Genomic DNA, 25347 nt, shown 5'->3' with positions numbered 1-25347 from the left:
AAGCGTTATGTCGCATTACTGGCTCGATGGGATTATGAATAATAAAAGCTCCAAAATAAATCAATTCATTTAAAAATCATAATTTAGTTCATACAAACAATAAAAAGCGAAAGACTTCAACGAACCATCAAGCGACGAACCGGAGAATGTGGAATTTTACTCTTTTTGAAAATTTTGTCTGATATTAAGGTTTCTTTTTTATGTTCCTCAGTCATTGTAATAAAAGACCAATCAAACATAACTATTTGTATAACTATGTAGAGAAATACATACATAATGGTACAACTGGTCTGATTTTCACCCAATTTGGTCCTTACCAAGAATCAAAACTGCCTTAAAAATGCATAGAACTCATTTCTAAGCTCATATCTAATCAGAAAAACTAAAGACTTCAATAATATTCAAAAATAATAAAGCAACGAACCCACGAGTAGAAGATAAAATCCTTCTCACTCTCTCTGAGATATTGACTATCATAACACTATCATTTATGATTCTCAATGTCAATGACCATTTACTTTGAATGGCCCAAATCATCATTTTTATTCAAATTCATAAACAAAAACTCCCATCAACTAAAACACGTCCACCATTCATTCTTTTGGGTGAGAAATGGATGTCTTAATCGTCTCATTTTTTGGTAAAGCTATTTTACCTCGCTTCGTAAGTCTTATCCATTCCTAAATAAAACGTAACATTTCCTTCCTATCTACGGTGCACAAAAAAGTAGGCAGTACCAGCACGGGGCCTGTGCGGATGTTCTAATTGAGCCGTTAGCCGCTTCTATCGCTTCCACTTCCCCAGTGTGCAGGTGCATTAATGAGATTACTTGTCCCGCTGTACCGTTTTAGCTCACGAAAAGCCTCGCAAGCTCCAAGCAAAAGCAATGGGAGGAGGAAAAAATCTTATTTTAATCTTCCCAGAATTGAATCAAAAGCACAGAATGATACTTTTGTTACATTTTCTTACATCGTGAGAAAATCGATGCCCGCGGCGGAAAAAAAAGCGGTACTTACTTAGCTTCAAAAACAACCAAAACAACTCTAGGTCCGGGGTTTTGTTTCGTTTTACCGTTCCAAAAGCAGTAGCTTGGGTCAGCTGTGTTTCAAGCGACGAACCCTTAAGCACACGAAAAACCTTGATACTGCGCGCACGTTTGGCGTAGTCAACTGTACAGTTGACACGTGCCGCATCGTCTCCCATGTTAGCCCCCCCCCCCCAACAACGGTGTTGTCTTTCAATTGGACGTTGCGTCAATCGATTCCCAGCGCTGTATAGTGTGCCGGTAAAACATAAATAAAACACACAAAAAAAAGAAATAAATTATAAAACAAAGCACACGTATACCGTTTTTTGTGTCGTGTTGGGTTTAAAGTCGAGAAGGTTACCCAGTTTGTGCAAGTGTCGCAAAACCTTCTTCAATGTACCATCCAGCGTGTGCCTTCCCAGCCAGTACTGCCAGCCACTGAGTCACTTTGTCACGCTGATCTTGGCCTACAAATTTATACGCTCGCTCTTAGAAGGCAAGAAAAAACCAACAACCTCTCCGGTAAGCTCAATGACACTTGAGCACCGTGTGCACCCTCTTCTCCTGTCCGGCCATCTATACATTTTCATTGCTCAATGCGCAATCGAACGTACCCCTCAAGAAAGATGCAATTGGTCACCTTGAAGAGCATCGGGCTTGTTTGTTCGCTTGTTTGAACCGGTGAATCTTAAGCCCAGTAGTTGTAAACAAACACTAGCAGCAATTCGTGTGGTAAAGCACCACAAAGGGTCACCGCGCGAAAAGTACATCTCCTTTGTGCCGGTGTATGTATTTGCAAAACTCATTCACGCCCGCGTGTCGTTCGCTCAGGTGGAAAAACGGTGAAAACAACGATTCATTCGCTGCCACAGTGACATTTAACAAAGCATTTCATTCTCCCCCATATTAGACAGACGAACAATGAAAACGATTCAACAAATTGTCGCGCACACACACACACATACGGTAAACGATCGTTTGTGCAAAACACTTGCATGTGATAAAACTGCAGTAGCACCTTTCCCTACCTGTCAACCGAGGTGTGACATTGATTGCAGGCGGGAAAGTGTTTTCTTTACCAAGGGTGCGCTCGTTTGTGTGTTAGGAAAGCGTTTAGTTTATGGTTGAGGGGCAAAAAAGAGGAGTGCAATTTGGATCAACATTTGCTGGTTTGAGGTTTGAGAGACTGCGTTAGATGAAATAAATTTGTCATACAAACGGTTTTTTTTTTTTTGGTTAAAGCTTACTCTAACATATAGAAGAAATTTAACGCTAATGTAACAAAAAAGTAATGTATGTTATGTACGTAAATACATTCAAAAGTCATTCACCCTGATAGCTTCAAAAAAACATTCGCGATGCGGGTTCGTCGCTTATCCAAAAACCACACAGTCACTCTTTTACCAATTTCGCCGTATTGCGACCTTTTGCAACAACAACAACAAAAACTAACACTACAACAACAGCAATAAAAACACGTCACCCTTTACCGAAGAAGCCCGCCGGAAAGCCGAAAGTCGCTTCCGGTCGCAAATGCAGCTCTCCCCCCCGGCGGCGGCCACACATTTTCCGACTTCCGACTTTCGTGCGAGGGTATTTTGAACTTTAACTTTCCTCCCTTTTCCGGCACACTCAGCACACACGCGCGCCCACTCGAAAGATGGCTCTCGAGGGCATCCTTCTTGCTTCTCCCTCCCCGCTTTCGGGAGGGACGGCCGTTTATGGCCCGCGTGTGAAAATGTGTCGGCAAGACGCAACCGTTGAGCGTTGAGCAACATATCCGCGTACAGCTGAAGCAAACGCGACGGACCACACCATTTCACCCGGTCAAATGGGACGTCCTGCTCCTCCTCCTCCTTCGTCGGCTCATTAGCTAGTGATCGCTTAGCGAAGAAAGTGGGCATTGAGTGGGGAGGGAAAATGAATCCCAACAACGAAATGGTTTTAAATGACTGCTTCTTTTTTGGAAAAACGAAACAATTTTCCCTTCGCTACTTTTGCTACTTTCTGTGGATGAACTTTACGTGTTTTACGTTTGCTGCACGTGATACATTAAATGATGCGCTTTTGCATGCACATAAGCGATCGTATAAATCACGCAGAGGGGAACGCAAAAATGCCACCCATCACGCGAATGCTTATCAGAAAGCTTACGCGCTATAGTTAAGCTATAGCTTAAATTCTTTATTAGAAAATGCTTCATTAAACGCTTCGGGGCTGGAACGAAGCGGCAAGTCGAGTTTTTGAATAAGAGAAAGGTAGCGAGCGTACGATTTTCCCACACCTACTGATGGGCTGGGGCTGAAACCCTCTGCCTTTCTCTGCCAGCAGGTGTAGGTGTCATTTAAGCTTTGTGACAAGTGATTTAAACTGTTGATCTTATCGACTGGCAGAGCTGAGAAAACATCAGCGAGGTTCGAGAAAGATGCAAATCATTTTAAATGATGGGCTACAGTAATTGCTAATGAGTTACTTTTGCATGTTTGAGAGATGGATTTGTTTCGTTCTTATCTGATATTATGTGACAGTACTGCTTGGAGAAACAGGCAACAACATCTAACCAAACGTAACGATGAAGCTACTAAACAGTAAAACACGTTTCAGCAGTCAAATTTGTCCCAAATAAATAATCTAATTTAATAACCACAAACACATAACCCTGTGGCAGCTTCTTCTGTTGAGACAATAAAGCTTTAGCAATAAAAAAAACCTTTGGCGATAAAAAAAAAACTCACCCTATCCCCGTGGTTGCCATTCCAGTGAAAGCCATGACAAGAGAGAAGGCAACTAAACTGTCATAAATTAGATTTAAAAGAAATATAGCAACTGCCACTGCCACCAGACGCTACCCATCCATCCCATCTGTTGTAGCGAAAGAACGGGGAAGCTAATGTTGCCATCTGCTTTGTTGTTGTTTACTCCACAACCGATGCGAAAGTGTGAACATTTCTCACCCGAAAGTCTCAGGACCGAGGGCCCCATTAAACCGTCAAATTACCTACAGCCCGCGACGCCGCAGCGATCTGTATCTGGATAGCTGAACGAACGTTTTGCTGGCTGGTCGGGGCAATAAAGTGATTATTTAGTTTAAATGCCAAACGGGGGGAAGGCAGAACGGGATGATGGAGAGGGACACTGCATTATGTAACCAGCCTGCCGGAAGCTAATTATTTGGCGAATGTAAATTAATTAGCTCGGTTTTCGCAAACTGGGCAAGTGGTTAGCGTCCAATTGCTTTAACATGTCTCTTCCCAATGGTTTGAAGTTACATTTTGTAGCCTTTTTTAGGCGAAGTCCAAAAGAAGAGCCTATAAAATAGTATTACGTAACGCTTTTGGGCTAAATGTTTTGATCATAACAATAGCAAAACGGACACATACACACGTGCTCTTTACCGGTTTGCCATTTATTCGACGAATGGAAAGAATATAAACGTACGTATGGTGTTATGACGCTCGTGTGCACTATAGTTTTACTGCGCTTCCATAACGCGCGCGGAGACATGCCCGACAGTCCGGAGCGATCATTTCCTCTCGGCGGCGAAATTAATCAGCACAGCACGTACGTACGAGACGGAAGAAACGGGAAGAAAACTGCAATCAAGCCCGATGCACCATACAACGAGTAAAACGACACCGCAACACGGGGGCGGTTACGAGTGATGAAGGCAACGTAAAAAGGTCATCACCAATAAGTGCACACCCTTTATCACTTCCCTTCCCTGATATATGCGTGTTTTCGAAGAACGGAAGTGCGCAGAAAGTGGCCTTTCTTATCGCGTTCAACGCGCGCTCGACGCTACCCGCCCCGTAATGCCGATGTCTTTGTTTCGTTCGTTACTGCTTTCGTGTTCGTTCGAATTCAAAACACGCAATTATGATTCTTACACGACGTGCGCGAGCTTTGCGTGCCTGCCTACCATTCCCTCCAAACCATTGTGCAGATTGTTTCACTGTTTTTGAGAGACTTTTATAAGCAACGAAAGATCGCGTCGTCTGCGCAAGCGACGAACCTCAGGCATGTAACTTTTTCTGCCGAGCCCGCGATCACGCACTGCAGAGCAGGGTAATCCCCATTTTCTACTGTTAACCTCCTCATCTAGCATCATCTGACGATCGCGTGACGGGATCGCAAAACAAGCGGGATTACGTGTTGCCGATGATTAATTAGCTACGGTCGCGAGATCGCGTTCTTTCAGCCTTATTTTGTGATAAGTTTCACCCGTTCCGATGCGAGATTGTACACTGAAGCAGTGTACACCCTTCCTCGGAAGCATGCAATCACGAGTTTTCAACGTTGAGCAGGCAGCTTACGTCTGCCCAACCCATTCGATCAGCCCACTTGCTTTCGGCAAGCTTGTGGCGCGATCATCGATCAGCGAGTGATGATGATACATCCTAATTATGCAGACGCCCAACAAGGCCCATAAAAACCCACGTTCTGTCAGCACATTGCGCTCTGCACCACAGAAAACCACACCACCGGGGAAGTTTATTAATAGTGTGTACCCCTTGTTTGTCAACGAAGGTCACCGGCGGGGTTCGTCTCTTATGCCGGAATAGAAGTTTTTCTTTTTGTAAATTAATACGAACAAGTAGGAGGTGGTTAGGGTCGATTACGCCACCAGCCACCTTCGTTTGGCAGTATGGATCGAGAAGACGGTGCTTCCTCTTCACCGCGATGGAGGAAGATTCAAGATATTACACAACACCGGCACTCGATCCCATGGGTGGCAGTGGGAAAAGATGGATGGCTCAAGCGCATCAGCGCATAAAAGATCTTCGCGAGGGGCTGAAAAATCAATCCCAGTGGGAGAAAGTTATACCGAAGAAAGGTTTCGCTGCTGCGGGAGGAAAACACTTTTGCCTATAATTATGATGTAGAAATTTCCTTGTCAGTAGTCGTGTCCACTTTAGCTCGATGCCTGATGCTGCATCAACACCTAATCTAACAGATAGATCTGAGACATGCCCTATACCGAGTACCTGTGATTGTTAAGTTCCGTGTGTGTGTGTGTCATCGTTTTGGTGACTTGCGGTTGAAGTGGGTCTTTTTGTCCCCTAACCTAATGGTAATTTAATCTTCACATTTAATTCCCCAGATCCTAAAGCTTCAGCACTCAAAGGCTTGAGGGAAATCAATGTACTACTCAAAACCTTCCCGTGTCCCTCAAAACCGGTGTGTTTGGTGCTGCCGACTCTACGGAACCGGTTCTTCATCGGTTCCGAAAACGAAACCGAATCATACGCCGCGAAGATTTTACTTCCAGCCTCCGTTCGCCCCAGCCATGTAGGCATATCAATAAACTCCCTCCCGAAGGCCTCGACAAAGCTTTCCGGTCCCGGAAAGAAAGCATGCCCCGAGCTCCGGCTGGCAAAAGTGGGAGACTGATTTTCTGACGCAAAGCGCACGAGAGGTTCTACGGGAGCTTGTTTTCAGCGACTGAATCCACCACCAACCTCCTCTTCTGATGGTCTGATCTGCAGGCAAACGACGAGGCAAATCAGTGAAAGTGACGCCCGCGATTGCAGTTTGTGCGCGGCTGTATTTTTTCCGTTTTGTTGAAAAAGAAAGGAATCTCCGCACTGATACTGCTGTGGATTGTTTTGATAGTGACCGAACGTTTGGTTTGGGTTTGGGGCGGTCCACATGGGAAGCATGGGAAATCAGATAGCGAACAATGCAACCCGGTGGCGAAAGCGGCGGATCTGTCCCGGCAGGTGTTTGGCATAAATTAGCTCGCCGGTGCTCTCCGATGTCCGAAGCGTTTGCTTTTATTTTATGCCAGAACTGGGAACGGGCAGAGAAAGGTGCTCTCGAAATCGACCGCCAGCGCCATGACAATAACCTCATTAGCTGTGGCTAAGGTTGATCGGAACGGTGCGTGGAGAAAAGGGCCACTAAATGGATCACCCGGTGGAAAGGTGGGTGCTTTTTTGGAAATGACACAAAAGGGCTAATGGGGAAATGGAAACGAAACCCCCATTTGAAGTTGGTTTCCAATAGGTATTGTTTTGATCGCAGTAGCGTTGTCACGGGTTTTCTAAATCACTTACTGGAATGAGTCCGATTGGAAGTGAAGAAAGCATGAATTGAGCAAAATGCAGTTTTGTTTTGCAAGAGTCACATTCATACAATATGTCGTATAAGAACTAGTAGAACCAATACACAATACACCATCACGCATAGCGACACAAGCACACAACTTTGATTGCTTTGTTACTATTAAAGTTCCTTTGGACATTATTATTTTGAGCTTACGTTAAAAACAACCATAAATCAACGGTCGATTTCGGTCGAATAACCTTCGTTCATTTGGAATCTTGTTGTTTAACTTTATGCGCGACAAATGCGTCCTTCAAATGAGCTAAATTGGCTCAAGCCAACACGTTCCACAATGACCTTAAACATCAAATCTAAATCGTATTAATTTTCAAACCGCTAGAGCACAGAGTGCGTTCTAGTTAGCGATTCAATCTGACGGCTAAAATTCGTAATGCCATTAAAGTTGATCAAATCACTGCGTCACATTCAGTCATATCAGAAGAATACGTATAGAAGTAGTTTTATAATCTTATAAAAATTGGTTTCTAGCATTTTAATATTTTGTTTGTCCAATACATAAGCCTTTTACAGAAAAGTAGCTCGATAATTAGCATTTCACTCAACTGAAAGAGATTTGATGAGTCCCGCCGGGGTTTGAAAGTCCGACCAACAAGTTCTGTGACTCGGGTATCTTCTTTCAACCATAAAATGGACATCAAAACTGTTCAGGCGTTCAGCTTCACATTACAACAGTTTCAATTGCGTTTAAACCAGAAATTACTCAGGCGCTGTATATACATTCTAAGAAACATTTGAAAGGCATACGCTATTCCCATTGCGGTATTCTTCAATCACATCCTGTTTCCTGTTTTCTAGTTCCAATCAATGGAGCATGGCGCATGGGAGTATTCTGAGCAGGAGATCACAATTGTAAATTGTTGGTATCCTCAGGAATTTTGGACTTGACAAAGACACTTCAAACAAGTAAATAAACTCAATGCATGAGCTTATCTAGAGCTCCGATCTCTCTGCGCTTTAATAAAGTACAAACACCAAACAAATAATGATGTTTGAGTCAACAAAACTTGTTCCTTAGGCAATAGTCTACAACTTCATTTCACGCTGTAGCATGCATGTCATGACTTCAAAAGACCCCTGCAGCGGGGGCAAAAGGAAACCTTGAAACTCAAATTTCCTACCCAAAAGCCATCCAGATCAAATGAGATTGCGTCACCTTGAGACGCTTTGCACAAAGAATGTACAAACATGTCTCCCAAATGTGCCTCTGGTGCGCGGAAGCAACTGCACTTGCTCCTCAGTGTTGCTCAAATATTGATCTTGCTGGGTACTCGTGTATTCCTCCCTTCAGATTAGATCATCAAACCGCAGAGCTAGAAACCTGCCTAAAATCGTAAACCACAATGCCATAGGTTCGGTGTTTGATTGCGGGATTGTAATGTGACACCGTACAACGGTCGTGATGGAATTTAAAATAGCCAGTCAAACGAGTTTTTGGAGCCGAAAACCCATCATCATACCCCAAAAAAAAATTGAGGCCTCAGTGAGGTGTGGAAAATTCTATTTGATTTTTATCTCCCATCAACATGCCATCATTTACAATGTACAACATTAAACACTGGGGAGATTTTGAACAAAAGATTTACCTTGGTATAGCGTTGATTTGTTGCGTTTCGCTCTCGCTCCAAGCACTTTTACACTGGACCGGTCACATTCTTAACGCTGCAAGCTAGGCGCTATTTCTAACCACTTTTTCAGCTTGGGTCTTTTTCCACACTACTTTGATACCGTCACTGTCGGGTCACATAAGAGACGCACTGATAACGATCTGAAAATCAATCGAAAGTCCCCCAGGCGAGCAAACAAAGAAGAAAAAAGCAAAATCAACACATTGAAGATCATCCAACCGTCTGCAGCTACTTGATAATTAATACACGAATTCACCAAAAGAGCATCGCTCCCCATTCACTTTTTCCCCAAAAACGGGCCAGAGCCGCATATCCACACCCCACGCATTTGGGGGTGAATGTTGTTGATTTCGTTCCATCTTCTCACTGCGCTCGCGCGCGCACACCATACGGCGTTTTTTAAATGCGATCTGCTTTTTTTTGTGCCTTCTGTTTGTGTCTATTGCTTTTCATGATAATTTCTTCACGCATTAGCCCGCCATGCGCACATTCTGAGCCCAAAAATGGCGCAATCAGTGGAACGCTATTTGGAGTTTGATGAATAGACCCACACACACACACAACGGCCTGGCTGGCGCACCTTCCCTGGCAAACAATCGACGAATTATGTACTGATACCGATAAAAAGCCACCCTGCCAGATTGGCCGAAATGGCGAGTGAAAGAGTGAAAGAAAACCCGCCCCTGGTACACTCGCAGCACGATGGAAAATTTGATCGACTGGCGGTGAACGCAAACAATAACGCAACACAGAGGCGCGCAGCAAGCTGAGTGTGTGTGTGTGTGTGTGTGTGTGTGTGTGTGGGCGGAAAATGCGAACATGCGGGACTGGTCGGGTGAGGTTGGAAAAACGGGTCCATCATGCATCGAATCGAGGCTGGTAGCGAACCAAACCAACAAAAAAACAACTCCCCCCGGTGAAAGATGGGCAAGTAAAATAGGCTTCTGGGCGGTGGCAACAACTTTGTACAAGTGTCTGCGTTTGTCTGTGGCCGTGCGTTCGTTGGTCTGCTTCACTCGCCAGCGGGCCTCTCCCCGTATGTGCCATTTTTCACGGGTGTAAAATGAATTTTACTGACCACTCCGCACACATACGCGGGGACGGACCGCGGTCACGGCTGAAACGAACCGTTTTTTTTTCGTTTCGTTTCTGTACATTGTTGTTCAATCAAACCGTACCACCTTTAACCGCATATGCTGCTATATCGGCAGGCGCTTCGATAGACAACAAGAGTACCACAAGCAAAACAACGCTCAAAGCCACTACGGACTTCACGGTCCGTTACATTGGGGCATCCTTTCGGTCGTATCCAATCGGTCGTCCAGTAACGTGTTTTTTTGAGGTGGTTGGTGATCGAAAATTGTTTAAAATACAGTACCACAGACATTTTTCGACGACGGCACCGGCATTGACATGTGCGTTCGATTGGAGTTTGTCGTTCGAGGGAGCATCGATCCGATCGAAAGGTTATGTTGCACAATATTTCCTAGGGGTTTTTTTAAACTTAATTCACACTTTCAAAGACTAAAACTCGTAAAAGGAAATTAAAAGAATTCAAACACATCGGTATAATTGCTTCTTAAAGTGTGTTCACCATCTCGCACTGTACCGTTCGGTCTGATTGCTTCGCTTTTATTTAGATTCCCGAATTGCCGAAAACTAACAACACCTCCCCCGCGCACACACACACACTGAAACTAGCAGATATACAAAAAAACTAGTAACTAGCACAAGCCACTGTTAGCCTCGAACCACCAGATCACAGACGTCTTAAAAATACAGCCAAGAAAAAGCACAACCGTACCCGTCTTGCTTCAGCGTCAGAGCCCGCAGCAGCACTGCGGGATGCGTTGCTATCGACTGGTTCAAACCTTTTCCACCGACCGCCAGGCGCGCACGTGTGTCTGCACGCGTTCAAATCTAGTGACAAACAGACGGAACGGCCGGCCGCTTGCGACCGGTGAAGTGGCTTCCCCGCCCGGTGAACCGTCGATCATCCGAGCGTGCGAGCGAGCGTCCGCCAGTGGTGGTTGATGGTGGTAGTGGTAAAGCACTGGAAAGCAGCAAAGCTATCGCATGAACTGCGCGCTTTGCTTTCCGAATGAATGGAGAAAGGGAACGGGGGCCGTACGCAACACTAGCCGTACCGAAGTTGAACCGAATGGAACAAAATTTCGTTCATGAATGAAAGGGAGCTTCATACTCCAATGAAAACATCATTATTATTGCGAACAAGCTGCGTTGACATAGTATGTAAACTTTAAGATATAGCAAAACAAACTGAGAAAATATCAGCAATCTTTAAAGTTCAATCAAATATGTAAATGCAAAAAATATGTTTTTTTTAACTTATATGCGTTAATTTATCAGCAATTGCTAACACAAAAATAAAAAAATAAAAATTAGGCTTATTCTGATTACAATTTGAATTGAAAAAGAACTTCAAAGTTTCCATAAAAATCTACTGAAATTAATCATTACTAGCTGTCGAGATGACACGATTTCAAGAGCAGCATGCGACTGATTGTGAAGAAATCCGTAAATAAATCACTGTCACTAAACCTACCAACAAATATTTGGAATAAAAAAAGGTCGATGTAGAACTTACAAGTGGGGAAGCGAAACCAATAAAACGTGGTCGTAAATACTACAGAGATGAATTAAAAAAAACCACACACACACACACACACACACACACACACACACACACACACACACACACACACACACACAATGTTATTACCTGTGACATCTATGCGTATCGACGGACTGGACTAGACGGACCTACTTTATTACAAAAACAAGCTACACTTTAAACTCACATATACTTATACATATTAATCTTAAACTATAACCCCACGCATACACTACATTACCCGTTACAGTAGTTTTTAAAAGTTTTTCGTAGTTTTAGGACACTTTCCTGGCTCTTTCATGTGGGGAGTTGGGATTGTAAACACAAATTCCAAATAAATCTGTCCAAAAAAGGTGCCGTAACGGCCATTTCCCGTCACATGAAGTTCACTTCCCGTAACAAAGAGTCAATAAAGTGTCGCAAAATGATGAAAACCCCTGTAATTTTTGGCTCTGTATAATACGTTCTAGTCATGAGCAGCACTGGAATTCTTAATCACTTGACTGTTATTTACGCATCATCAATTAACTTTTTAATCAGAGATATTTTGCCCAAAGTGACAATGTTTTTACTATTGAGTTGTTTGCAGAAAGACCTCATTGAACAAAAGGCAATCGGTTATTTTATGGACTAGTGTAGCAAATCATTAACTATAATAATTCAACCAAAATCACGTTATTCACCGAGTATGACCGAAATGACCAGAGCTTTGCATAGAATTTAAATCAAAATTCTAGGGCTCAAAAGATGGCTAAACATGAGCCGTAATAATACAATAAAATAAGCAAAATCATATTATTTGCTGTTGTAACATTTGTCACAAATCAGGTACGATTAGTGTTCGGCAACAGGCAGCTTTCCACCCGTGCGAGTGAACACCGTCGAATGAACGTAACGAATGAACACTCGAGTTGACCCGATCGACTTAACGCAGCCCCCCCCCCCCCCCCCCCCCCACCCGCGCACATGCTGCACGAGAACATTCGATCTGGTCGGCCATTCGTCGGCGGCGCGCACTTTCTTTCTGCACGAAGCGGTGGAGCCTTTCGTGGAAAAGCGCACGCACGCACGCACGCCGGCGCCGTGCTGCAGAATTAGCCAACATCAGCATCCACTAACCACGGAACGAGCGAACGAGCGAACGATGGGAATCAAAACAAATCGTAAACAATTAGCTCGGTGGGCCGATCTCGCGCCTTGCACGAATCATGGCCAGCGCATTTTTGGCACTGCTGAAATTTAATTACTTTGCGTAATGATGGCGATCGGTCGGTGTCGGTCGCGTTTTTCGTGAATGCACGAGGGAAAATATTGGCTTTGAACTGGTTAACAACAACAATCTTAAAAATGGAAAGATCACATAAAAACACGTAAAGCAAAAGAATAATCAAAAAACTACATTCAAGTGGTATAAAATGCTATCGAAACAACGAAAATAAAAGCAATTCTGAAATATAGAAAAAATACAACATTGACCTAATAATCTATGAATTAAAAACAACACATAACAGTGGAAGTAACATCTTTTGATTCCGCCCAACACAACATCACCGTATAAAAAGAAATATGTTCAAATAAATGTCAAACAAATAAACATAAATTTCCACCCAAAAGCCACTCGGTTCTGCTTGTTGGTTCTTGTTGAGATAAAGTAAATCCTCCCCCAGCCCAACCTTTGCTGTCACTTCCCTAACCCCAGACAAAAAAATAGGTAACACTTTCCGCTCGACGCTCAATCATCGTCCATTATTCAAAGCCTCACGCACCCACGGCGCGGTCGGTGCGGCGTCAAATTTGTGCACTCGATAAATTTTCATGCCATAACCAACCAACCGGCCCAACCCAACCCCTTTTGCTTTGTGCGGGAGGGAAGGTTTTCGCCCGGCAACCGTTACATTATTGAATATATTCAAAAAGCTGAAATAAAATCCACTGAACGGGCGCAATAAAAACCATTCAGCGGTGGTAGCGCACACTCCGGGCATGCTTGTGTATGAGCTTTTCTTTTTTTTTATTTACACAAACACACACACACACACACACACACACACACACACAACAGTACATTCGAGTGCAAATGGTTGGAAAAGGGGAGGCTTATCACTTGGCATTAGAAAAGCACGAAGCTGTGAGCAAACTATTTCAACCAACAGCCGCACCCGCTCAGTTATGCTGGTCGCCCAAATTTATGCTGCAACAGACCGCCAACACCAGAAGGCTTTCTCGTTTGCTTTCTTTTGTTTGTGTGTGGCGTTTTTCCATCATTGCCAGTGGGAGTGGAAATGACATCGGTGGAGGCGGATGCTATCGCCGAGGCGCACACACAAAAAGGGCTCCCGGAAGGAGGTCAACCCGAAGCAAAGGTCCACGCGTGCCGCAATGCGTGGCGAGAAGGGCGAGACTGCCCATCTTGTCGATCTTGTGCGCATAATTCGGAAGCAAGCCAGTTGCGCTGTAACGTGTTTAACATTAAGCAGCCCGACGTAACACACCTTTGAACCGCGGGCTGTGCAGGTAGCTTGGAATATTCAACACGATTAAATACGCACGATAAGGAAGGGGCACAAGAAACGTCCGCTTTTGAACAAAAAAAGAAACGGAAACACACTGCACTGAAGTGAGCGGTGGAGCCTCATCAATCTTCTAAAACGCCATCCAAACTCTCCATCCAGCGTAAAGAGCCAACGTTTAAGGTTCATTAAAAAGCTATCAGACAGAGAGAGAGACGAGCCTACCACCATTTCCATCGAAAACAGCAACATAAACACTCGCGATCACATCACCGCACTGGAGCCTTCCGATCTTATCCGGCGGTGACTTCACTTTTAACGCATAATTCCCCCGCTATCAGCAGGCGGCGAACCGTACGTTGCGCAATCGTAATCCTTCATACATTCCATCAAATTTCAATACTCGGCTCATTAAGGCATTGCTGAAAATTGGGGGAGGGGGGGGGGGGGGTAAAAATTGGAAGGTTTAATCCACCGACACACGTGTCCTTGGCTTTGTGGGGGGAAGGTTTTGACCTAGCGTGACCCGGGCGGTACCGTGCGTGCGTGGATGATGGGTTGGATAATCGATTAACTGCCCCATTCCCTTCCCCCATACGCATCCCAACAAGTGGGCAGTGGGTGTGGAATGCATACCTAAGACGTGCAGGTCACAGATAAGCTTTACGGTGATAATAATTTACGATAATTCGAACCAAAAAATAAAAAAAAAATAAAAAGACTTCAACAAAGGTTCGTCGCTTTACTGGCTGTTGAAGTCTTTCCTCTTCTGTTTTTGTTAAATGATGGCGTTTGAAGACTGTAGCTTTTGCGTTTGGCTTCGTTTTTCGCTCTTACCAATTGCTAATCGCAAAAATAAACATTCGTTTCCGCATTCGCGTGGTGCAGTGGTGCGAGGCGCATATTTAATAGGTGAAATATGGCGACGCAAGAATAAGAATTGTACAGTCCCAACAGTTCCAACGAATATCAAATCAGTTGTTTTTGAACTCTTTTCCACTCAAATGACCTATGAATTTTCTGATATTTTACTGTACAGTGGAATAAAAGCTTGTTTTTAACAACTCAAATATACATGGGAAAATAATTGAAAAAAAAACACACACACACACTCTCCGTAAACAGTGCGTAACACGCATTTAATAAAAACGCCGTGCACTTTCCTAAGGTATCCGCAGGACCACATCATGCCCATTCGAGGTCACCTTTTCATCGACAGTTTCGAATCAATGAAGCTCGAAACGAACGATTAAACCACGCCAAGCTGAATTGAAACCAAAGCCAACACATCGGACACCAGCAACATCGTAGAGGAAAATGAACCACAAAAAAACCCCATGCCGAGTGTTTTTCTTCTCATCCAACCAAAACCATCTTTTTTTTATGATGCGTTGAATGCGTCGATAAAATTCATTCATCTATTTTTATCCTCCAACGGTCAGGCTGATGAGTGTTTAAGGCGCCATTCGTCGGGCAGAAATCCGCGCAAGGCGCGAGGCCTTCCGCAAGCCGACCCGAGTGAGCTGCGGCGTTATTGCGTATACAATGGTCATTTTATTAGCTGAATGTATGAAACATTTAACTTGACCTCGATTTACAACGATGGAAACGATGCAAACAAATTCCCAAACAAACAGCGAGAGCGCAATACATATTCATCCAATAAATCGCCTATTGGGTGGCGATTTTTGACTGCTGATTGAAGTCCCAGTAGAAGTGCAGTAAATTAGGCATTTGCCTTCTGCATCTAACAACTCTCCTCATCAAGCTCTGTTTCCTAGAATAGACGTTTTTCGTGCAGGCTGTGAAGTCACCGAGGGGTGATCTAATTTTAATGTGCTTCATTGCCAGGGGCGTTCCTTGGTGCCAATTAAACGAGGTTCGCACATCCTTCAGCTGCACTCGGCAATCAATTCCTGTAAAATGACTCAATTAAAAACAACGCCACGCTAGACGATGTTACTTCACTGGCCAAAATTCATCAACCGCCCGTAAGTCCACTGCTCCTCCTGACATTCGCCATCGATGAGGGGCCTCCTTTCGGGGGGAGAAGGAAGGCCAACATGTGCCAAACAACGTTGTCCGTGGTCAGATTCGTACATCGTTTGCGAACGCAATTAATGACGCAGGGTAGGATAATTACTCCAAAAGAAGCGAGCAAACGAAAAAAACAAGTCGAAGAAAATCCAATTTACACTGTCACGAAAGGTGGTCGCTCTCTTTCTCTTTCCTACATTATACATGCGATCGGTACTCGGAACTGGTGGAACGCGAAAGAAATACAAAACACCCAAAAGAAATTTAAAAACTTAAACAATACAGCAACAAAAAACCTCCCATTACACGAATGCTCGTCCCTTTCTCGTCCTCCGGAGGAAAGCAGTTAACAAGTCCACGAGCCTTTAACGATGGCCGCTATCATCGATCAACCGGTCAACCAGAAAAAAACAAACCCAGACTGTAAGCACGTGGGCACACGATCGTCCACAAAACTTCACCACCACCCCATTTAACCACCCCATTTGCTGTACAAGTTAATGGGAAGGAACCGTGGACGACTTCCTTTCGCCTGTGTTTTTGCTTGCCCCCGGCCATACAATGATTTCGGCGGCTCCAGTTGAACGGGAAAATCAATAACCTCATCCCAGCTTTAAACGAAAGACTTGCACACTTTTGTGCACCGCCAGCCAAGACTTTCCACGCGGAAGCAAGCCAACGATCGCATTAGTCATGCATGATTAAGTGTTAATTGAACATGCTGGTGGATGTTTGGGGTTTTTTTAGCAAACACTCAATAAATGTAACAATATGGGCGGAAGTGTGTGTGTGTGTGTGTGTTTTTTTTACGTGAAACGACCCTAGATCACCTTTTGAGCACTGAATAATGATGCCATACTTTACTGGAGATTCACATTCTGAAGGTAAAAGGCTTTCGAATTAATGCAAAATGTAACAGGACTGATGCAGTTGTTTTTAGAGCTTAGTGGTTAAGAAGATTCTTAGTATTCTGTTGCATCAAAACATACTGTAGTGGTGGGAGCTCAGAATCCGAACTACTTGATTCCGATTCCGTGTTCTAAATCAATTACAAAGCCGATTCCAGAGTTGACTTCGGAGCCGATTCCGATTCCGAAATCGATTCCGGATTCGGATTTGACGCCGGTATCGCCTACGACGTCGATTTTGGAATCAGAATCGACTCCTGAATCAGTATTGGAATCGACCTGGGAATAGTAATTCGCTCCGGAAATGTAATTAGAATTGAATTCAGAATTGGAATTAGCTCCAGAATGATAATCAAGTCTTAAATCAAAACAAGAAGTTTCAGAAGGGAAATCAATCCGGAAATCTCCATGAGAATGAATTTTGATTCCGGAGCCGAATCCTGGGAATTGATTGCGGACCTACTAGCCGGAATAAATTCCGCCGAAACTTCATTTTTCCCATCATTAGTTCTCTGTAAAAGGCTCCGGCTTCTATTGAACACTATCCCGAGAAAAGCTTTCTTAAGATTGGGTGTTTTTATTGTTTCATAAATATGTTTGGATGTATCCCACGCACGTTTGAATTTGTTACACAATTTGGAGTAAGCCATACCTTAAATGAAGTTGCCTATCGATCGCGGATCTAATGTAACTCTCAAGCCTTTTCCATGCCTAGCCCCGTTACAGAGGACACTGTACAGCAAGTCCTTATGGAGTAAAACAATGAAAACTGCTCGAGGTTTATGAGCAGACGTGAAGTATTTTTATGTTTTAACAGCAATCTAGGCACATCCCAGAAATCAGTGGCCTGATCAAGTCATTCACATGGCACCGAACGATCAGTTAACGCGCTTTCATCAATAACGACATAGACAGCGGATTCGTAGTAGGCCCCTAAATCGGGTGACTAGATGGCTTAAACACCCAAAGCAGTAAGTTAAATCTGACCGTCCTGGTAAGATAGGTTTGACCACTCAGGAAAGAACAATCACAAGACCCGTTCAGTTCCTATTATGATCTCGACATTCTCTACATATTGGATTTTTGCTTAACCCTCCTCGCTGACCTTCCAGTCACTGGCAAACATCTAAATCAAATTTAAAACTCACAATTCACTCAATCCCTACAACACCTTCCTCTAACACTTACCTGTAATGCCGAACGCTCAACACTGCCGTTTCTTTAGACGCTTCTTCCACAGCTGTGCCAAAGATTTCACTAAGCGCTGCAGAAGATTGTCACAAAGATAGTGCCGTGTTGCTTCCGGCTCTCTAACGGAACCCTTATTCACTCCTGCACACGTTAAAAAGAAGAATAAAACACATTATAAACCTAACTAAGCCGCCGAAAATTCACCAATCCCAACGAATGTGAACCAACTGAAACTGTAACACCGGCGGACACACGCCAATCGCCATCACCTTCTTGCTTCCCGGTTGCTACCACCTGGAACACTTTTCGCCTCCGCTGCCGTATCGGACAGAAGGCTGGCAACGTCCGATTCAGTCTGGCCGTGTAACTTCTTGTCACTGCGATTGGCATCTTGCACTGCTGGGTGCTGGGCACTTTACACTACAAACCGCGCGTCACTTTCTGGTACAGCACACAGCACACAACATGCCGCACCATCGTTGTTGAAATGTTCTGAAGCTAATGAGACACCTGATGTGGCGGAGAAGCGTTGCCACGCAACCGTAACCGTACGCCGTACGAGAATAGTCCGTCTGTCCGTCTACTACGATCGTGTTCTAATCGACGCATGTGGACGGGCGCGTATTGGAACGCTACTGAATCCACCAACAATCAAACCCCGGACAGGATCTGGTTTTGGAGTTGGAAAAAAATGCTCCCCCATCACGGAAACGTAGCAGACTGTTTTCTGGGTGTTTTTTTATCGTAATAGGACACACCCGCTCAATGGGACTTTTTTGTTTTGTTTCGCTCTGTATGTCTTCTCCACCTTCCTTGTACTGGACGCGCAGAGGCAGCATTCGCCATTCGGTTACGCATCGCTGGGCCTGCTTAAGTATATTGCTATTTTTGGTCTTCGTTTTTTTTTCGCAAACCTATTTTGAATTATGACGTTCGAGCGATGAAACGGTTTGATGCCGATTGGGGCGCAATAAACACCATCACAGTAGCATCCTGTGACACCTCTATGACACCCAGGTCAGAGTCTACACTTGGGTGGGAAAGGGAAGGCCTAAACCAAATTCAAAAGCCAGTCAATTTAATTTCCTTACCACACAACACACGACGGGAGTCGACATACAGCAGCCACGTGTTCTAGAGGTGCAAAATGCGTTTTCTAGAAATGCAATAAATTGATGCGTTGCGGAAACTAGAATTGTTCGATATGCTAACATTGATCGGGGAGGAGCTAAGTAAGAGCCTACAAGTGGCAATGGTACTCCGAAGTCTCCCGGAATCCGGCAGGTCTGACGACGAGCATACGCTGGATTTGGTGATAACCAAGGTGGTGGACGAAGTTGCCAAAAGGGGAAACAGAGGTTGCTGTGATTCCGTGCTCAAGACGCTCGTTAAGAAGAATCTAATTTTATGTCTTTTATGTCAACAACCAGGGCATAAAAGAAAGGATTGCCTGATTCTAATGGAGAAGCGGTCCAGTGATTGGAAACAGTGGGAACACCAATATGGTGTGAAACGGAGCCAGTTATGTGTGAAATGTAGTAGTGGGAGCTCGGAATCGGACCTACCCGATTCCGATTCCGTGTTCGGAATCAATTGCGGACCCGATTCTTATGCTGGAATTGATTTGGATTCTGGAGCCGATTACAGAGCTGATTCCGAAGTTGACGCTGGAGACGATTCTGGAATAGATTCCGGATTCGGATTCGGTTCCGGAATCAGGATTGGCTCCGGAATCAGAATCGGCTCCGGAATCGGGATCGACCTGGGAATCTCAATTTGCTTCGGAAACGGAATCAGAATTGACTCCAGAGTTGGAATTAGCTGCGGAATGAGAATCAGTCCTCTAATTGAATTAAGAAGTTTCAGAAGCGAAATCCGGGAATCTCCATGAGAATGGCTCGTTTAAATGTATATTTAGATTAGGACCCGAATCCGATTCCGAAACCGATTCTGATTCCAAAGCCGATTTCGGAGCCGATTCCGATTCCGAAACTGCTTCCGATTCCAGAACCGCTTCCGATTCCAGACCAATTCCAATTCCAGAATCGATTCCGGAAACTAACTCCCGGACCTACTATCCTGAATCGATTTTAGAAAACTAAGCATTTAGACGTAGGGTCTGAACTAGTGATGGGTAAAGTTGGCAAAAATCCGGAGTCGACTCCGATCCGACTCCGATAAATTCGGAATCGACTCCGGAAGGTAGCTCCGCGCTGCAATATCCGGAGTCGTTCGGAATCGTCAGGAGCCGTACGGAGTCGCCCGGAGTCGCCCGGAGTCGCCCAGAGTCGGAGTCATCCGGAGTCGTTCGGAGTCGTTCGGAGTCGTTCGGAGTCGTCCGGAGTCGTTCGGAGTCGCCGACAAGGAAAATGCGCACATGTAATTTTGTTAAAATTACCCTACACATATCATTAACAATTTTCGGAAAAGCAATAAAGCTAGAATGAAAGAAAAAATGAAACCGTTTTCCTGTTTTCACGAAAAGAATGAAACGTGACCACTTACACTGTTTATTTCACTCTTCCGATTTTGGACAACCTCAACCCACGTGTTGTGTGCGGGAGAAGGGAAGATATAACACACGATACCGTACAATCCTGCGATGGTATGTTATCGTCTACACTCCCCCCCCTGGGGTGGTCACAAACGGTTTGGGCCCGTTCTCGTGCGAATACTTAGAAAGCGGCACCACCCCACGACGCAGCACCCGGAGCAGCGGGCGCAGTATCGTCCTCGTTCCAGTCATCGTTCGCGCCGGCGACAGCCAGCGGCTTGGCCTGCGGGACAGCCATCGCGGTCTGGGTCACATCCTCGCCCCAGGTAGTCGGCTCATCGGCAACCACCACCTCATCCGGCACGTCCTTGATGACCGGCGCGGCAGCCTCGATGGCGGCCTGCTCCTTCTCAGCCTCCTCCGGGTCGCGGAAGAAGAACAGATCCGGCATCACCTCCCAGCGGTCGTGCGTGATCTTGCCGCGCAGACGGAGCACCTCGCGCGCCAGCATCCACCACATCAGACCGATCGAGTGCGTCGACTTGGTGTTGCACGGGATGGCAATGTCGACGAACTTGACCGGCGAGTCGGTGTTGCAGAACGCGATGACCGGAATGTTGACGTACGACGCCTCCGTCACGGGCTGGTGGTCGGTCAGCGGGTCGGTGACGATCAGCAGGCGCGGCTCGCGGAACGTCGTCTGGATCTGGTTAGTGAAGGCACCGGGCGTGAAGCGTCCGGCAATCGGGGTCGCCTGCGTGTAGTGGGCGTACTTCAGCACGGCACGCTGACCGTACGGGCGGGACGAGATGGCAAAGACCTGGCAGGACGGAGCAATTGTTTACATTAGCAACCAGATGTTGAATCTGTTCTGTTATTCCCGATTAAGCCCGATAATTAAAGTGCCCCTCTGCTTACCTCTCCCGGGTACTCGATCGAAGCGATGCAGCGAGCGGCAAGCAGCAGCTTCTCGTAGGTGCGGCCCAGGTTGATGATGTGCACACCGTCCGTGCGGCGCTTGTACACGTACTGCTCCATCTGGAAGTTCACCGAGGTGCTTCCGATGTGGGTCGTCGCGGCCAACATCTTGGTGACATCGTCCTCCTTGAGGGACAGAACATCTAGATTTCCCGACATCGTTCCGTTAATTAGGAGCAACGGTTAACCTGCAATCGACGAAACGATAGGGAAGTGATTAGTGAGGTTATGTTGTTTACACACACGGCCGGGAATATACATGTTTTAAGGTATTTTAAAGATGAAAAGGGGATCAACGCAAGTGGCAGTGTATTAAACTAAGTAAAATAGTGTAAAACTACTTAATTAAGTTAACATTAATTACAACAAGTCACAGAAAGGAATATGTAAACAGGCAGCCTGCCGCCAACTGGAGCGCTCTGGCACGTGGATATTAGGAAACATGTTCCGGAAGTCTTTTTTCACCGAAATCCACACAAATAACACCAATTTCATCGCGTAACGTTTAAAGGAGTAGCAAGGGATAGGAATTATAGTAAAATAACTACAAAAACATGGAAAATCTAGGAAAATTTCAGAGAAAACAAAAACTTACGTAGTGAATGCCACAGGGATTAAATTGAAAGAGAACCCTTATCGAGCAGTTGTGCGTGGTACAAAACTTTTCGAGCACTTTTGACAGCTGCAGCTGCTCGATTTTGGATTTTGTTTTTCCGATTCGACACAAGGTAAATACATTAATTGTGTTTGTAAATACATTAACTAAATTTGTAAATTATGAGTTCAATGCAGTTTTTTTTTTGTTGAAATTTGTTTTGTGTAGTCCTATCAAATTTTTAAATCGTATTTTGAAAATAAGACAATAGTATAAACAGTGCAAAAAAGAGTTAAATTTAAATGAGCCAAAAGGCCTTTTCGTAATCTATTTAGGAACCTTCGGCATGCTTTGACATTTGTAGACCGACCGATCCAAACAATTTAAATTCACGGTTAAAAAACATGTTCTTATGTTTACAAATTATTGTCCAATTACTGGGATGGATTACAGTAAAATTTAAAGTCAAACAACTAGTCGCCTCTACAATAAAGCTCTGGAACGTGTTACTCAAGGATGATTTGTACCCTATTCATACAATGCATATCTTAATATCGCGAATGATGTCTTTCTTTCGCTTGTTGGCCTGCTCACGATAGAGCACGTCCTTGTGAGCTCGGTCCCTGACTGCAGCTTCCCATCCATGTAGACACCCGATCTACGATAGGTTTCACTTCACCTGATACAACCATCGAGTTCGCTGTGCTCCCCTGCGCGTTATGCCGAACAGGGGATCGCTTTCGAACGCCTTCTTGGTGGGGTATGAGTCCGCCATCCTCATGACATGCCCCAGCCATCGTATCCTGTCAGCCTTCGCCATCCTCCTCTCGGATGGTCCAGGATTCGTATCCATAAAGGACCATAGGGCGAATCAATATACAGCTGTTTCCAGCTACGCTCGGATCTCGTGCCGTTTGCATCGAATCATGTGCGTGCGGATGCGTGCACCCATGGTTGAATCGCGTGCCAGTACGGATGAATCGCGTTCCACTATGGTCGGCACGGCAAAACGGCACGAGATTCGAACGTAGCTAGAAACAGGTATAATTAGAGCGAGAACACCCTTGCATTGCTTTGCTGGACGTAAGGATCGCTTTGATAGTGAAGATGGCGTGGAGGCGTCCTCCATTAAGGCCGGCGTAACGGACTGGCAGACGAAGACGCGAGACCGTGAGCGGTTTCGGACACTCCTGAGGCAAACCAAGACCGCAAAGCGGTTGTAGCGCCGGATAAGTAAGTAAGAAAGTAAGGATCGCTTTACCATGTTGGATTTTGTAAAAATCGATAAACTAGCTTTATTGCACTGTTTCATGAAAAGTGCATCGCACCCGTTACATATAGCAGCTACATAGTTAACACTACATGAGGGATCTTATAAAATACAACTATATCTCATTGTCCTTTGTGTGTTGCTTTATCGTCTGTCGCGGGTTGAGCTCTGTATGCCAAATGATGCGCATTGACTGAATAGCTCCTACGTTTCCGTTTTCCTGCACTAACACCCAAATGCAGAAGCACAGGGTTTGCAGCCAGTGCAGCCGCTATACCTAACAACGCTGCCCCTGCAACGGGAATCCACACCGATTTTGTAAGGTCCTGTAATTAATAGTGAAATAAATTGGAAAATATTTATTTAATGCAACATATTAGTTTAATGCATCTCTTACGTTAGTTCCATAGAGTGGATTCAAACCGAATCCATGTGTCTGATGGCCATTGTTGTATGCGTTTTCGTAATCCTGTAAACCATAATCCAATGGGCGACCAGAACTGTAAATAGGCCTTCGATCGTATCCCAAGGACGAATAGTGGGATCCACTACTGAACGGAGCTGTGAGAAACAAAATAAATAAACAATAATTAAAAATATGTATAAACGTAGTACATGAAAAAAGTATAAACTTACAGTACCCGTGATGTGTTTTACTTGGATAAAACGGGCTATATTTGTCATCGTTGTTTGATGTTATAAAATCCTTCTTATATTTATCTAGCCCATCATAATATTCAGGTGTATACAAGCTCGATCCGGATGTATCAATCGCTTTCCAGCGATCACTGCTATCATAAACAGATGGTCTTGTTTTTAAACTATCCAAACATTCGGCGGAAATAAAATATAACATAAAAAATCCTAAATTTAAACATAACGATTGTCGTCTATCCAAGTTCGCCATTTTGCACTTATTCAAATCGTATCGGTTTTTTTACTATCGTAGTTTGACCAGTTTTTTACTAGTACACGTAAATGATTGACACATTGCCACTATTGCTAGGTCTTCACGTCCGATATCATTGACTGTCTGTTTTACACTGCACTGTCTGTGAGTAAATTGCAATGTCTTATATATCGATCCACCGTGTGAAGCTCAAGGCGATGATACATCTTTACAAACAAGAAAATAACATTACAAAAATAATACCCTTTGTCTTGTTCTTCAATTAGTTTGCATCCCATTTGATGGGGGTAAAGCAAAGTGATTAGATTGCTGTATTAAAGGTATACAGTCTGTGCCCGAGTTACGCGGTTCTCGACAAACGCGGTTTTCTAAATTTGATAGATAAAATGTGAAATCGGTACAATTTGGTTCAAGAATTGTCCGATGCAGTTTAAATTACATTTTAGCTGCTAAATTTAATCCGCTTAAAAGCAGAAAATATTAAAATTTTCTGCACCTGAACCATGTCAAATAAATGATAAAGTGTATAACAGAACTATCTTTAATTAAAAAAAATAAACGTGTAATTTTTGTTTTTCGTCGAAAACCGAAATTCGAGTTACGCGCATTCCTCGGAAACGCACAAACCGCGTAACTCGGGAACATACTGTAGTTAAAATAATCGACACTATTAAGGGCTGACTTCATCGTTTCACGCTTGCTAGGATACATACAAATAAATACATTTGAGTAAAGGTTCGCTGCGTTAAAAGATTGGCCATATTAACTTTACAAGGTTAAATATAACAATAGATTTTTTTTTTGCTTTTAACCGTGCCCCAAGACATACCACCGACGAAGACATACCGCCAAGTAGTGTGGCGCCGTGAGGCCAATGTCAATATTCTTCTTCTGGTAAAAGTAAGGCCCAGCCCTCTTCGTTACATACCTTAATAATATTCTCTAGCAACATTTTTAGTGTGGTTTTGCGACCGACCGGTGTACATTATTTTAGCTCTTTACACCGGTCTGTCGCTTTTTTTAAACATAAAACCACAGTTT

The 25347-nt window shown here is 44.3% G+C and overlaps 3 protein-coding genes across 6 annotated transcripts in view; all 3 read right to left on the bottom strand.

The window, feature by feature from the left end:
* The window catches only part of LOC120958516 (uncharacterized), a 32235-nt gene extending 13475 nt beyond the window's left edge, over positions 1–18760 (bottom strand). Inside the window, exons 1-2 of one of the 4 annotated variants that reach the window (XM_040381369.2) lie at positions 18329–18760; positions 18057–18200 (exon numbers count right to left, since the gene is read on the bottom strand). The gene's annotated coding sequence lies outside the window, so the exon portion shown is untranslated. Of the gene's footprint in view, positions 1–8736; positions 8919–10582; positions 10886–18056; positions 18201–18328 lie in introns of those variants that run through there. The other 3 variants (XM_040381366.2, XM_040381367.2, XM_040381368.2) reach the window with 3 other exon arrangements.
* A 1763-nt stretch (positions 18761–20523) lies between these two features.
* LOC120957548 (40S ribosomal protein SA) lies at positions 20524–22233 on the bottom strand. The gene is made up of 3 exons (XM_040379803.2): positions 22127–22233; positions 21472–21719; positions 20524–21373 (listed from the first exon to the last, which is right to left on the bottom strand). The coding sequence occupies exons 2-3, from the start codon at positions 21688–21690 to the stop codon at positions 20735–20737; spliced, it is 858 nt and encodes a 285-aa protein (XP_040235737.1). The 5' UTR covers positions 21691–21719; positions 22127–22233; the 3' UTR covers positions 20524–20734.
* A 1138-nt stretch (positions 22234–23371) lies between these two features.
* On the bottom strand, positions 23372–24592 carry LOC120957084 (uncharacterized). The gene is made up of 3 exons (XM_040379070.2): positions 24033–24592; positions 23794–23957; positions 23372–23722 (listed from the first exon to the last, which is right to left on the bottom strand). Exons 1-3 carry the CDS (start codon positions 24301–24303, stop codon positions 23519–23521), a joined length of 639 nt encoding a protein of 212 aa, XP_040235004.2. The 5' UTR covers positions 24304–24592; the 3' UTR covers positions 23372–23518.
* Positions 24593–25347: the final 755 nt, after the last annotated feature.

This window comes from Anopheles coluzzii, chromosome 3 (assembly GCF_943734685.1).
Source record: "Anopheles coluzzii chromosome 3, AcolN3, whole genome shotgun sequence".
Taxonomy (NCBI): Eukaryota; Metazoa; Arthropoda; class Insecta; order Diptera; family Culicidae; genus Anopheles; species Anopheles coluzzii.
This window is presented reverse-complemented; position numbering and strand designations above follow the sequence as displayed.